Source organism: Diabrotica undecimpunctata, chromosome 7 (assembly GCF_040954645.1).
Source record: "Diabrotica undecimpunctata isolate CICGRU chromosome 7, icDiaUnde3, whole genome shotgun sequence".
Classification (NCBI taxonomy): Eukaryota; Metazoa; Arthropoda; class Insecta; order Coleoptera; family Chrysomelidae; genus Diabrotica; species Diabrotica undecimpunctata.
The window spans coordinates 13,961,603-13,975,293 of record NC_092809.1 but is presented as its reverse complement, the minus strand read 5'-3'; the positions used below and the strand labels follow the sequence as shown (position 1 = coordinate 13,975,293).

The window sequence follows — 13,691 nt, the reverse complement described above, 5'->3', positions numbered from 1 at the left end:
AATAGGATCGCCAACGTTCGATAATCGGACAGAGTACTAAATGAAGAAAAGATAATTCGATACCATTAAGCAAATAGCAGTAAACAATGGGTACAACGAGTAAACAATAAAACAAATTTTAAACCAAAAACTGGATAAGGAAGTCCCCAGCGAAAAAAAAACCCAATATATTTTGCTTATTTACATTTACATGGAAGATATTAACAAAAATAGCCAAACATAAAAAAGAAAGGAAAACTCTAGCTTTCAGAACAAACAGAAACTAAAGCTTAAGATTTAATGATATATTAAGAACAACAAGAGCCAAAATAAAAAGCACTTACACAGTGATGTATACAAACTTAAATCCGACGACTGCTCAAAAACTTACATCGGTCAAACTGGTAGAACCTTTAACAATCGTATAGCAGAACACGAAAGGGTTTCAATAATAGAAAAATAGATTCTACGTACGCACTTTACCTTCTAGATGATAATCATTCTTTTAATGGCCAATTTCAAATTGTCATCAATTGTCATCTAATCAGTCTGAATAATCAACTTAAGACGAACAGCTCTCCCCTCCTCAACTTATTTAGATAAAGACTATAAAGTGTAGACGAATATTAAAAATATACTACTTGAGAAAGGCACTTTGCCAAAACCACTGTAGTGTCGAATGTTGAATGTCGAATTCATTACATATTTAAAAAAAATAAATCTCTCATTATTTACAGGTGATAAATTTGACATAAAAATAACAAACACAACACGATAAGCAACTGTAAGTATCGCTTGATTGGAGAACCTAGTTTTGGCCTACAGGCTACAATACCTAGTTTTGGCCTACAATAGTCTCTATTAACATCTTTATCAACGTCTGGCTATGCCTTGCAATTTATAGAAGGCTCAGATTAAAGCAGTTATCTGAATTGTGTTTCGAAACTATTTTACGGATTTAATATCAGATGTCGCTATTGCGTCCGTTTCGAAGCCATTTTATCGTTGCTTCCCAAAGACAGAAAAGATCTATTTTTCACGTTGAGAACGCCTATGAATAACTGTTCTGTTGAGCTTTATTAAAGCGAAATACGTATAAACAGATACATAGACGATTTGTACGTGAAATGGAATCTTTACTGTCTTTTTCATTTTATTCGGATCTACTCTGTATGAGTACAAGAAACCAATTCGCTAACGATTTCTGCTTAGTTGAGGAGACATGTCGTGGAATGCAAATTTTAGATTCCCCATGTCTCTATTAACATCTTTATCAACGTCTGGCTATGCCTTGCAATTTATAGAAGGCTCAGATTAAAGCAGTTATCTGAATTGTGTTTCGAAACTATTTTACGGATTAAATAAAATTGACTTCTCAGTTGGCTTGATATAATCCAAGAGGGATGAGCTGTGGCACCCTGGACAGCAAATCTACGTATTACTTTTTAAACGAAATTAAGCATACTCCTGTCTCTCTGTTAATGTCTCAGAAATCTTATTATCCAAATAAAAATTTGTACCTTGAGAACGATTTCTGAAGTGGAAATCGAAACTTTAAAATCAACGTATTTCAAACTAAAACAGTAAATCATACACATTTGGTAGTCTCTAAAAATGACTTAATCGACTTATGGTAATTTTGAGATACAAGGAGTCCATCTGAGCAAGTGCAACAAATTTAAGTTTGGGAATGTGACGTAGTGTTTAGCGCAGGTGGGCGGACTGTTTCTACCAATGGCGGGCGGAAACAGGTAGATTTAAAATAATTTTTCATAAGTATATTCAATTAAAATGAAGAATGAGTTTGTTGTTCCAGTTCCATTCGATAAAATAATGAGTAAAATATTAGGAGCACTTTAATAAATAAAAAATTCCTCAATACTTACAATTTATTAACATTACCACGAAGAAAGGGTTTTAAATATACAAAAAAAAAATTAGTAAATAGTTTATTTTAACTAATCTCTATTTCTGAATTTGAATCACTGTCCTCATCCTAAAAATGCTTTCTTTGTATAAACCAGTATTAACAACAAATTGTAAATGGTCCAGCATAATGTCTAACAAATGTTCGTTTTCGATTTGAGTGTTTTCATATTTTTGTACGTTTTTACATATAGTAACCCACTCTTCTATTAACATGTCTAAAAATTTTGTTTTTGCTATATTTTCAACATTATTCATATAAAACGTTATATTATATGTAGCCTCTCTACCTTTTACCAAAGCCCATATTTTTTCGATAAGGTCTAACTCCGAAAGATGGGGAATCAAGCGAAGTACTTTATGTCCATGTTGTTAAAGCTCATAATCTAATACATAAACAAGTGGAAAACGTGGTGTATGGGCTTGTATAATTTTATATAACTCCTCTTCGGTTAGTGTTTGTGGAAAAGGAATACTTTTTTCCTATAACCACTTTACCATAATATCCCTTCGGCTAGCAGACGTCACATTTCTTCCATTAGCACATTATGATAGGATGCATTATCAACTATATATCAGGACCGAATTTTTGGGTAAATTAGGGAAGAGCTGACTTCTGACCCACTTTATAAAGTTAAGGTGGTTTATATCGTCATCATAGTTGCCACTCTTGGATCCCAAAAACATAAATGTCATAAAATTATCGTACAAATTAATTTAGAGGATTTTTTGGCGAATTAAAATAATCATTATATATTATTAATATTTTTACTAAATGTTGCTTTACCAAAAACTTTTTGCCGAACGACCTTTTCCTCGTCAACAGAATTGAATTAATTATGAAACTTTAATAGTAATTATGGCTTACAATACTTTTATTGTTATTAAAATTGATTTTTTAATTATAAGCATGTACCTGATTTAAAAATTAACACAGCGTTAAGTACAAATCCAGTCTCTCTTCCAGCATGAACAATAATCAGCTTTTTGCCCTTATAATCGGTTTCTTTAATTTCTATGGTTATATCCTCAGATTGAGATTAAATTAGCTACTTTAAATATTCTATTCGTTTTAAACGAATATCATAACTTAGCATTAGGATACTCCTATTCTCTTTGAGTTTTCCTCACCTGTAATTTGTTCGAGATGATTTAAGAGTATCTGTTCAAAAGTATAATGATTTAATTTTGTTCATATCTTTTTAGGATATTGTTAAATAATTATTATTAATAACTGAACTAAACCCACTATATGACTTCACTAATTATTACTACCAATATACTAAGCACTAATCTAAAAAAAAAATTAATAAAATATCCAACAAGATCAAATCAACAAGTGAAATACTTTGCGATACGTACTTCTCAAACGACGACACTGGTAAGCAGCACGCTCGTCGTTTCCATGGTAACAATAGTAAACACGATTCACTGCGCATCGTCGAGTTACGAGTCATATTCCCAAACTTAAGTTTGTTGCACGCTACAACTTTTGATTTGATTATTTTTTCGTATCTCTTACAACAAATGACTAAATGAACTTCCTCGCACTAATGCCTCATCCTGCAGACATACCTAAAAATCGCCGTAAAGTTTATGATCAATCATTTTGTGGCCCCCTGTATCTGCAGGTAATATACAAACAATTTTTAAGTCGCAGATGGAAAGGAGTACCAGGCGAAATGGCACCTTAATGTATAATCTATAACACGGAAATAAAATATAAATTGATATTAACTAAACACCTGCATCAACAACTCGTAAATAATATTATTTTAGTAAAAAAAAGTGGCTGCTCTGTTTTTTTAATCGATTATATATAATTTAGTTGCTCATTAATACAGGTTAGTGATATATATTGTTTATTTTTGATATTGTTTTCATCGATTTTACCATAACTTCTAAATGGTACTCGAGTGTCCTAGTAGTAGTTTATACCAGGTCGTATTTTTCCCATTCGTATTGTTTGGTTACAGACTTACTATGGCACGCAGACGTTTTCTATCACAAAAAGGGCTTCAAGAAGAAATTAATAACCTCTCAAATATTTCTGAAAATGAATCCGAGGAAGAACCTTATGCTGCCTTAAAGTCTGATTATATATCTGGTGATGATTCTGCCTCATATTTTGATGAAGTACCTGAAAATACTCTTAACCGTGTGAATGTAAACATCACTGCTTCCGACGAAGAAAGTTCTGATAACGCGGAAATATCTGAAGATGAGTCTGAAACGAATAAATTGATTGCACAATGGAATATATTAAATACAAACTTTTCTCCGAAAAAAGAAATTCCTATCCAGAGAAATAGGATAACAATACTAAATATTGATAAAGGTTCTCGTCCTGTTGATATTTTTCTAAAATTGCTTCATATTGCTTCCTGTACAAATCAAAGAATAGCAGCACTTTCAAAAAACAGAAATATAAAATTAAATACGAAAAAAAAACAGATGTGTAGAAAATAATGAGAGTGAATGGTTGTATTATAGTTATGTGTTACAATAAATACCATCTATCTCACACTACTGGTCACAAAATAAATCACTTTTGAATTACCTTATAAAAAAAAGCTATTTCAAAAGATTGCTGTTTATTTCTGCTATCTAAGTCCTACTATAATAATCTTGAAAGAAATGGTAATACATCAAAAACATATTACATCGATGAAGTGGTTTCTTGTTGAAAACAAACTTTTGTAAAGGCGAGGACTGAGAGTTCCCATCAGTCCATCGATAAATCAATGACTAAGTTCAAAGGAAGATCTGCCCTGAAGCAGTATCTTCCTATGAAGACAGTGAAAAGAGGTATAAAAATGTGGCAACGAAGTGATTCTTTCACAAGATATATACCAATTTTAATATTTACTCGAGAAAAAAATTTATATTGGAACTCCAGGAGAACGAGTTGTTGAAACTCTAGCCAACACCATACGGACACCAGATGTGTGTCTATGCTTTGATAGATTTTTCACTTCGTTCAACCTACTAAACACCTAAATTTTCCATGTTTAGTAACTGAGATGGCCAATCTGGTAAACGTAGCCAAATTTAAAAATAACAAAATGTTAAGGGGTGATATGAAGTTTTTAGTTTCATCCGAAGGAATCTTAGCGGCTAAATGGAAAGATACGAAAGAAGTGATGCTGATGTCCAATTGTCACAGTACAACTATTGGAATTATCAACAGAAATCTGAAAACTGCAGAAAAAGCTGAGTTCACTTGTCCAGATGCAATTATTATTTACAATAATTTTATGAGAGGAGTAGATCACGCCGGTCAAAACGTTAGCACATATGATATGGACCGAAAATCTGCGAAATAGTGAAGAAATTTTTTTTATAGCTATTTGCTATTGTAAATTCTTGGATTATTTACAAGGATTTGCATAAAAGAAGTGTACAAAATTGTACAGAAGATAATACAAAATTTTCACTTTTGAACTTTTTGGTGCCACTAGCAGTACAGCTAATTAAATTAGGAAGATCGAAATCAAATGTAAAAAGACCAATAAGGGGCCGTTCTGAAAGAATATCTAAATGACAGAAACAGATGATCAAAGTTGGAGACCATTGCCACAACAAATACCCACTAGGAGAACGTGCTTTAGATGTTCACAAAATAAATCAGAAACTCGAACTACGACTATTTGTACATCGAGCAATGTGCCTCTATGTAGAAATTGTTTTCTACCACATCATTCATAGGAACTACTACCACATCATTCATAGAAAGTAATGTTTTTTTGTGTAATGTACTTTTTTATTTTGAATATACCTAAGTTTGTTTCTTTACTGATGGGATTTATTTATCCCGCCATTCAATACTAATGGGACATATATGTCCCATGTTCTTTCTAAGGATACAATACCTGCAACAATGTAAAAAAAATCAATCGCTTTGTTACGTCTCTAGGTATCAACGAATATCATTAAAGTCATTTTAAACAGTTTTGTTTAGCTACAATGAAATCAGTAATGAAAGGGAGAATATATATTTTTATTATAGTATTATTTTCATTCTTAAGTTTAATTTTGCTAACTGCAGCAGCTTTGTGGTAATTTATATATTTATGTTTGTTCATTAATCGGACAAAGTAATCTATTTGTGCTAAATTTGAGTTCAAAGCAAATGTTCGCTGGTTTCTTTAACGTTTTTTTTTATATCAATATTTCACTAAGTAATAAAAGGAATTTTAAATTTATATTAGAAGGTAAAGACTACAAAGTAAATTTTAAGTCTCCAAAAAGGTATATTTATTAAGTTTGGAAAGTTTTCATTAAAGTCACTTACCCCCAACTCCCATGACAATGGGTCCAGCATAAGAAAGATTGTTGAGATGAAAACTTTTCGTTTCGTTTTTTGTGCGATACGTAAAGTTTCCTTTGAACTCCGGAGCGACCGATAGATGATCAGCGTAATAACCTAAAAAATATATATCCTTAGAAACTATGAACAGCAATGTATTTTATTAACTGACCAGTTAAAAGGAATTTAATTTGGAAATGTTACTGTAAAGTTTAAAGTTACTGACCGATTTTAACGAACTTATTTAACTGCGATATTTCTTATTCATTATTTTTTGTTGATACGATTACTACATTACACGGCATCCAAATAAATGTGACTATCATTTCGAAAAAATATTTTTACTAAAATCATTAATCTAAGAGCCACAAAAGAACATCCTTATAGTACAAGATCCCACTGCAGGATAACTACGTTCATAACGTAGTTTATTAAACTCAAATTTTTACATACATTTAAAATAAGGAGAATACGTTGATAATATAGTCCAGTTACTGAGGCTTAAATATGGTAATACCTCCGAATTTTTTCTGCATCGATTTCTTTGAAAATTTCAAATTAAGCTTATCTTACCCTCCACTTCAAAAGTTATATACGCTCTAGGTGCGCTTTTTGTTTTTAAGGGGTGAAAACTACCCCTTATTGAAGAAACTGAGAAAAACACGGATTTAATTATTTTATGCACTTAAATCTTGTTTATTCGCATAAGGTAAACATTTCAGTGTGTTCTCTAATATGAAAATTAATTATTCACAATTTTCAAGCTTAAAATCCTTTAAAAACCCTTAAAAGCTAATACTTTTTATAAAAATAATATGAAAAAAAGTCGTAGCAGCTTGAGACATTTCAATTATGTGTTTAAATACAAATAAAAATGAATACCCTAGCTATACAATAATATTTTATTTATTGGAAATTTTCAACCCTTACAACCACCCTTATGACAAAAATGAATTAAAAATGAATTAAATATTTTTATCGGTTTGAAATATTTCTTGAGTGCATTTTATTTAGCGAAAATTACTTACATGCAACACTTACATGGTTGCCAAAGTTTATTTTTAAGTAATTAAAATATTAAATGAAAAGTTGTTTATAGGTGCAACTGATTGGCCACTTAAATGGTAGCTTTGAACATAAAACGTAAAGGTTTACCCAAGGTTAATCGAAAAACCCAATGTAACTACATTTAAAAGGAGGTAATTCTTTGAATTGTCGGCAATAAATCAATTTTTGATTATTAGAAGGTTTAAATGTGAGGTTTTGTTTTAGCTAGAATGCAGGTGCTGACAAATTCAATTAGTTGTTTTGAATCTTTATGTCGTTAAGGTTCATTGGTAAAACCGAATGAAATTAAATTCCAGTATAGGGAAATATTATTTTAGATTTTCTTTTTTAATTATATTATATTGTTCATGTATTATTATAATATCTTATTGAGATGTATCTAAGAAAAGCAAGGGAATGTTATATTTTTTAGTTAATGAAAATTAATTATTAAAGTAGGTTAGTTGTTAATGGATATATCAGTCAAGTTAGTTATCTGTGATGTTGTATTGTTCTTGGTATCTCATTTAATTAAGAAGTGATATATATCGCTTAAATTCTTAATATCACTCTTAACATTAATGGAGAAATCGTTAAGGAAAATATAAGACATTTCAATGAACTCTCTTTTAGATTTATTGTTCTCACGGTGGAGAATTGTATTGTTAGTATAGTCCATGAGATGACCAGTGGAATGGACATGTTTAGCTAATGCACAGCGGTCAGGGTGAAGTCGGGAATCACTTTTGTGTAGTGTAATACGTGATTTCAATAATTGAGATGTTTGGCCGATGTAGGAATTGCTGCAAGAGAGGCATGGAATGTTGTAGACAATGTTACTAAGCCTATCTATGGGAGTCTTATCTTTCATCTTAGAATAAAGATTATTAATTGTTAGGGCTGATATACAAGCCACATTAAGTTTAATGTTGTTATTATTATTACCAAAGCTATTTTCAACACTTTTCAGAATCCTTGTTAACCCCGGAGTGATATCTCTGAAATATGGTAATGAAAAATATTTGTTGATAGGAGTATCCGATACTTGGTTCCCATTTAAGACATCAGGATCAGCATTGTTAGTTGCTACTACTACCCTATCTATACTATATACCCTACCCTACCCTAATATACTATCCATAACGAAAATACTTCACCTTCCCTCGCGACTAACAATGCTGATCCTGATGTCTTAAGTGGGAACCCAGTCTCGGATACTCCTATATATGCTTTTTGCACATAGTAACAAAAAACACGATTATGTTGTTACTAGCAAAGTTTTTTAATATTCTAACTCTACAATTCTAAGTTACGGTAAGAGCAATAATGTTTTTAATAGATAATATATGGTAGCTAATTATAATTTATTCTCTTTCAGCCCTGAAGAAGCCAAATTAATTTCTCTTTGGCGAAAACGTTCGGCGAAACAATTGATACTCATTGGAGTCCTTCTTGCAGATTTTCTCAATATTTAAGAGTTTACTATATATATATATATATATATATATATATATATATATATATATATATATATATATATATATAGTTTTTACTGAGTGAGGTTTTGTATTAAAGTATACATTAATACCTATAGTAGCCATAGCTGCTCCCAACACCATCAGGAGCAGTCCCAAGCTGAGCGCTTTGCAGGCGTTCCACAGGCATTTGCCGTTGACTTTCCCTCTGACGACTTGGACATTCCACTGGGCACCAGAGGCAGGATGAGCTCGCCTTACCACTTCGGAAGCTCCACCGCGGGTCCATCCAGTACCAAGGAAAGGTGCTTGGTGCATGTTGAAGTCTGTAATACAAAGAATAAGGGCTTCAAATTTTAATCTAGTAGTTACATTTTTTGTACATTTAGTGTAATTTGTACAAATTATACATGTAATAAAGAAAGTAGATTACACTAGCAGTAGCAACAATTTTGATGTTTGTAACCATATTCGCTAGTGGATAAATAGATATCTCGTTTATAACCACATTTGCAAAACATATCTTCCCTACATTCGCATTTAAACATACAACAATATTATAATGTAATAAAATATAATTATAATATTACACTTCTTCAACAGTCATGCACACTTCAATTACACATTCATTCAAACAGCAACAATATTACAATACTTGTTTACAACCTTTTCACAGTGACAACTATTCAAAGGTAAAAAAATGGCAAAAAACGCTCCACCTTAATTATTAACCCTTTATAAAAACTGAGTTTATTCTCGGCAAAATACAAAAACTGCTTACGAAAGCTGCACTCCTTGCATTTAAAACGCGTCTTGATTTTTGTCGATAGGACCTTTGGATCAAAAGATATCGAATTTTTACCGTCGAGCTGATACAAATTTTATTGAACATTGATTTCTCGAGCGTAACTGACATACAAAATCGACGGTAGCTTCAAGCGTTATTTCTAAGAGAACAGTTTATTCTACACAAAAAATGCCTATTAATATTTTTGTTTAAAATTATCGCTACATTTTTTATTTGAAACTTTTTTTCTGCGGTGTACAGATTCTTGGTAAATTAATAATTTTTTTGCTTTTTTACCCCCCTGCGAGGGGGATTTTAGGGGGAAGCCCGGTGGTAAAAGTGGTAAACTGTTTTGCACCTTCTTTGAGGTCCCAACATTAATATTCTCGGCAAAATTCAGCTTGTTCGTATAATTTTTAGGTGATCAGTGGCATTTTCGTCTCTGGCGACTGGAGTAACAATATACACTTTCAAAGCGTCACCGCTATGGCTTGAAACTGTTTAAATCATGTAATCCTGAAAGTTATACTCTAAAAATGATTGTGTATACTGGCAGAATGGCTAATAAAGAGCAAGATTCATCGGGAAAAATTGTACTAGATTTAGCAAAAGACTATCTACAAAAAAAAAAAGAGTTTTAGTAACTAATAATTACTACATGTCTGTGCCTTTTGCAAAACAATTATTAGATGCTAATAGTCACTTATTAACTACGTAAAAACAGAAAATATATTCCAAAACATATACGAGAACAATGATGTGCAGAGACAAAGAAGGAGATATAGTAACTCAACAGAAGGAAATAGTAAAAAGATGGACAGAATTCTTCAAAGAAAAGTTTAAAAAAACGAAGATCCACTATGTGATGGAATTATACTGGATCAAACGGATACCAGAGAAACAACCCCCTTCAGTAGCTGAAATGCAAGAAGCAGTTACCAGACTGAAAAACAACAAGTCATCTGTGAACTAGTGTATCATCAACTAATAGTGAACATATGGAATAATAAACAACTGCCACAAGACTGGAATACCGGAGTAATTATCATACTACATAAAAAAGGAGATCAGCTTCAATGTAAAAACTACCGGGTAATAACGCTACTAACTGTGGCATATAAAATACTGTCAAATATTGTGTATGACCGAGTAAGACCATATGCGGAACAAATAGTTGGGGGATATCAATTTGGATTCTGAAGTCAGAAGTCTACAATAGATCAGATCTTCGTCTTGGGGCAAATCTTGGAAAAGACTAGTGAATTTAATATAGACACACATCATTTTTTCATTGATTTTCAGAGTGCCTATGATAGCATCTGAAAGAGTTTAATATTCCAACTCAACTCATTGATATAGTAAAAGAAACACTTAAAGTACAAAGCAAAATTCGAATTCAAAACGCACTAACAGATACAATCTATATGAGAACGGGTCTACGACAGGGAAATGCCCTATCCTGTATTCTATTCAACATCACATTAGAGACCATAATCAGAGAGTCAAAAGTCAACACCAGAAGAATAATAATAACAAAAAGTGTACAAATATTAGCATTTGCAGATGATGTTGATATCATAGCTAGAAGCGAAAGAGAGATAATAGAAGCATTTAATGGGATAGAAAGAGCGGCATAAAACAGTGGCCTAAACATTAACGAAATAAAAACCAAATACATGAAGGCCAGCAAATCGACAGGCCAAAGAAACCTACAGAATCTGGCAATAGAAGACTATATCATCGAAAGCGTGAAAAATTTTACATATCTAGATTCACTAGTTACGGCAGATAACAATGTCAATGAAGAAGTTAAGAGAAGAATGCATATCGCTAAGAAACCATATAATGGACTAATTAAACATCTTAGATCTAACAACATCACAAGAAAAACCAAATGCAAAATATACAAGACCCTGATAAAATCGGTCCTTGTATATAGATTAGAGACGGACACTGTCGAAAAGCGATGAGAACCTATTAGGTACGTTTGAACGAAAAATCCTTAGACACATATATAAGGGGTGAAAGATAATGGCATATGGCGCAAAAGATATAATTTTGAACTACACACAGCATACAATGTACCCGAAGGCATAACATCCATAAAGATCGGACGTTTGAGCTGGATGAGCCAGGTTGAACAGATGTTTCACAAACACCAGTAGTGAGAAGGTCAAAGGGAAGACCCAAACTTAGATACATGGAACAAGTGAAACAAGATCTGAAAACACTTAAGATTACCAACTGGAAAAACAAAGCAAGGAACAGAACAGAATGGCGGAAAATCCTAGAACAAGCCAGGACCCAGAAATGGTTGTCGAGCTACTGATGATGATGAAACATAAGAAATATGGTGTAGCTATAAATAAATCCAAAGCAATTATAGACTACAACAAAGGAAAAGATGGTCTCAACTCGCAAGGCTATTTCTCACCTCAGAAAAACTGTTCGCTGGTACCATAAAGCTGCAATTGAAGTTTAATTGAATACGGCTGTCATCAATAGTTTAATAATATACAATTCCTTCAACGCACCAAAACAGCAAGTTATCTTATTTCGGGAAATGCTAATCTTTATTTTAGTCAATTAAAATCCGATGTCTAAATCTATTACTACTGTAAAGCATATGCGTGTTTCAGTTGACGCCAAAACTACAAACAATAGGAAGAAGAGAAAACGTTGTAACCAATGTTACACTTATACAGTTGCAACAAAATGCAGTAAAGAAGCTCAAAAGAAACCCAAACTTGTTTTTACATTTTGTAATGTTTGCGAAAAATTTTACTGTGTGAAATGTTTCACTAAAAAGCATTAAGTTGTTCACGATCACCGGTAATACTAGTGGCACATACATGTGTAATATGTTACTGCAGTGCCATTAGGATCACCCGTAATCTTGCTATTTTTTTTAAATAAAATTTTTAAAAATGTAAAATTTCTTTGTATTATTTACCATTTGTATAAATAAATATTGTTTTGTAAGCATTTTTCACTTTGGCATCTGGGGAACTTACTTAACACTCTTATGGTGGTACCCAATATTTTGATGAGTTTTGATGAGTTAATTTCACCATAAGAGCTAAATACGAAACATAATGTAAATGTTCATCATACTGCGGTAAATAGACACTTGTCTAACATTTACATTATTTTTTACAGTGTCCTATTACCTAAAAAGATCGCATCTAAATTTTATTTTAGCGCGAAAAATATTACCTATAAAATATTTATTCCATCAGTACATTAACCCATCCACTTTCTCAACTCTTTGTCTTCTCCACTTCGGTAAAATCCACTTTTAATATGCATAACCAACGTAGACCCATTCTCGAAAAATCTGATATACACATCATATTTCACGATGTTGAGCGAATCTTAGAGGACGCCGCATAGCGCATATATACCTACCAAAAAACAAAGTAACTAATGAGGGATGCTCGTCTGAGGATGCTTCAAACCTTTGAAATATATTCCCCCATTCAAATGATGAGTTGAGGTGTCTTGCATTTGAAATAATGGCTCCGCGACGCCGATGCGATGAAAGCATAGCCGTGCTCGGATGTACGTGAAAGCGTAAAAGGAAACTTTTATGTAAAAGGAATGATAAAACACGAGACATTTCTTACAAAAGAATATATGGAATCAAAAATAAAAAGTGGCTCGAATTAATTTCATACTTACCCCGGAATCTTAAAGACAAAAAATAATCTGACAAATTTTAAAAGTATTTTTATGCGACATCATGCACATTAAGTAAATAAATTAGATATCATTGTAGAACTATGCTAAACATACAAATCTGTATATATTGTTATTAATGTATCAAAAGTACTTTCGTACGATTGCCGTGATTTATTTGTTAACAAACAAAATACTAGAGGAATATAAAAACCATTTTTGTAGCCATGTATAGTAAACATCTGACAAAAATATTTAGAACAGTATTGAAAAGTTCCATCTACATACAAAGAAGTACATGTAATTACACAAAAAGTAAAGATTTGTGAAACAACTAAAAATTGCGGAATTATTTTTCGTAGATAATAAAAAGTTTTCACCTGTATTTGTTTTTAAATTTAAGTTCACTAACACTTGTAGAACTTCTTTCTGCGACTTGGGCAATGCTGGTGCGGATTTTCGTCTTGCCGCAAAGATATTTCTTCGAACG

The 13,691-nt window shown here is 32.1% G+C and overlaps 1 protein-coding gene across 1 annotated transcript in view; it reads right to left on the bottom strand.

The window, feature by feature from the left end:
* Positions 1-13,691, bottom strand: part of LOC140446278 (uncharacterized) — a 167,067-nt gene that overhangs the window by 121,601 nt on the left and 31,775 nt on the right. The window contains exons 2-3 of the mRNA XM_072538816.1: positions 8,850-9,062; positions 6,200-6,331 (exon numbers count right to left, since the gene is read on the bottom strand). Coding sequence (XP_072394917.1) covers positions 6,200-6,331; positions 8,850-9,054 — 337 coding nt within the window. The 5' untranslated portion in view covers positions 9,055-9,062. The remainder of the gene's footprint in view (positions 1-6,199; positions 6,332-8,849; positions 9,063-13,691) is intronic.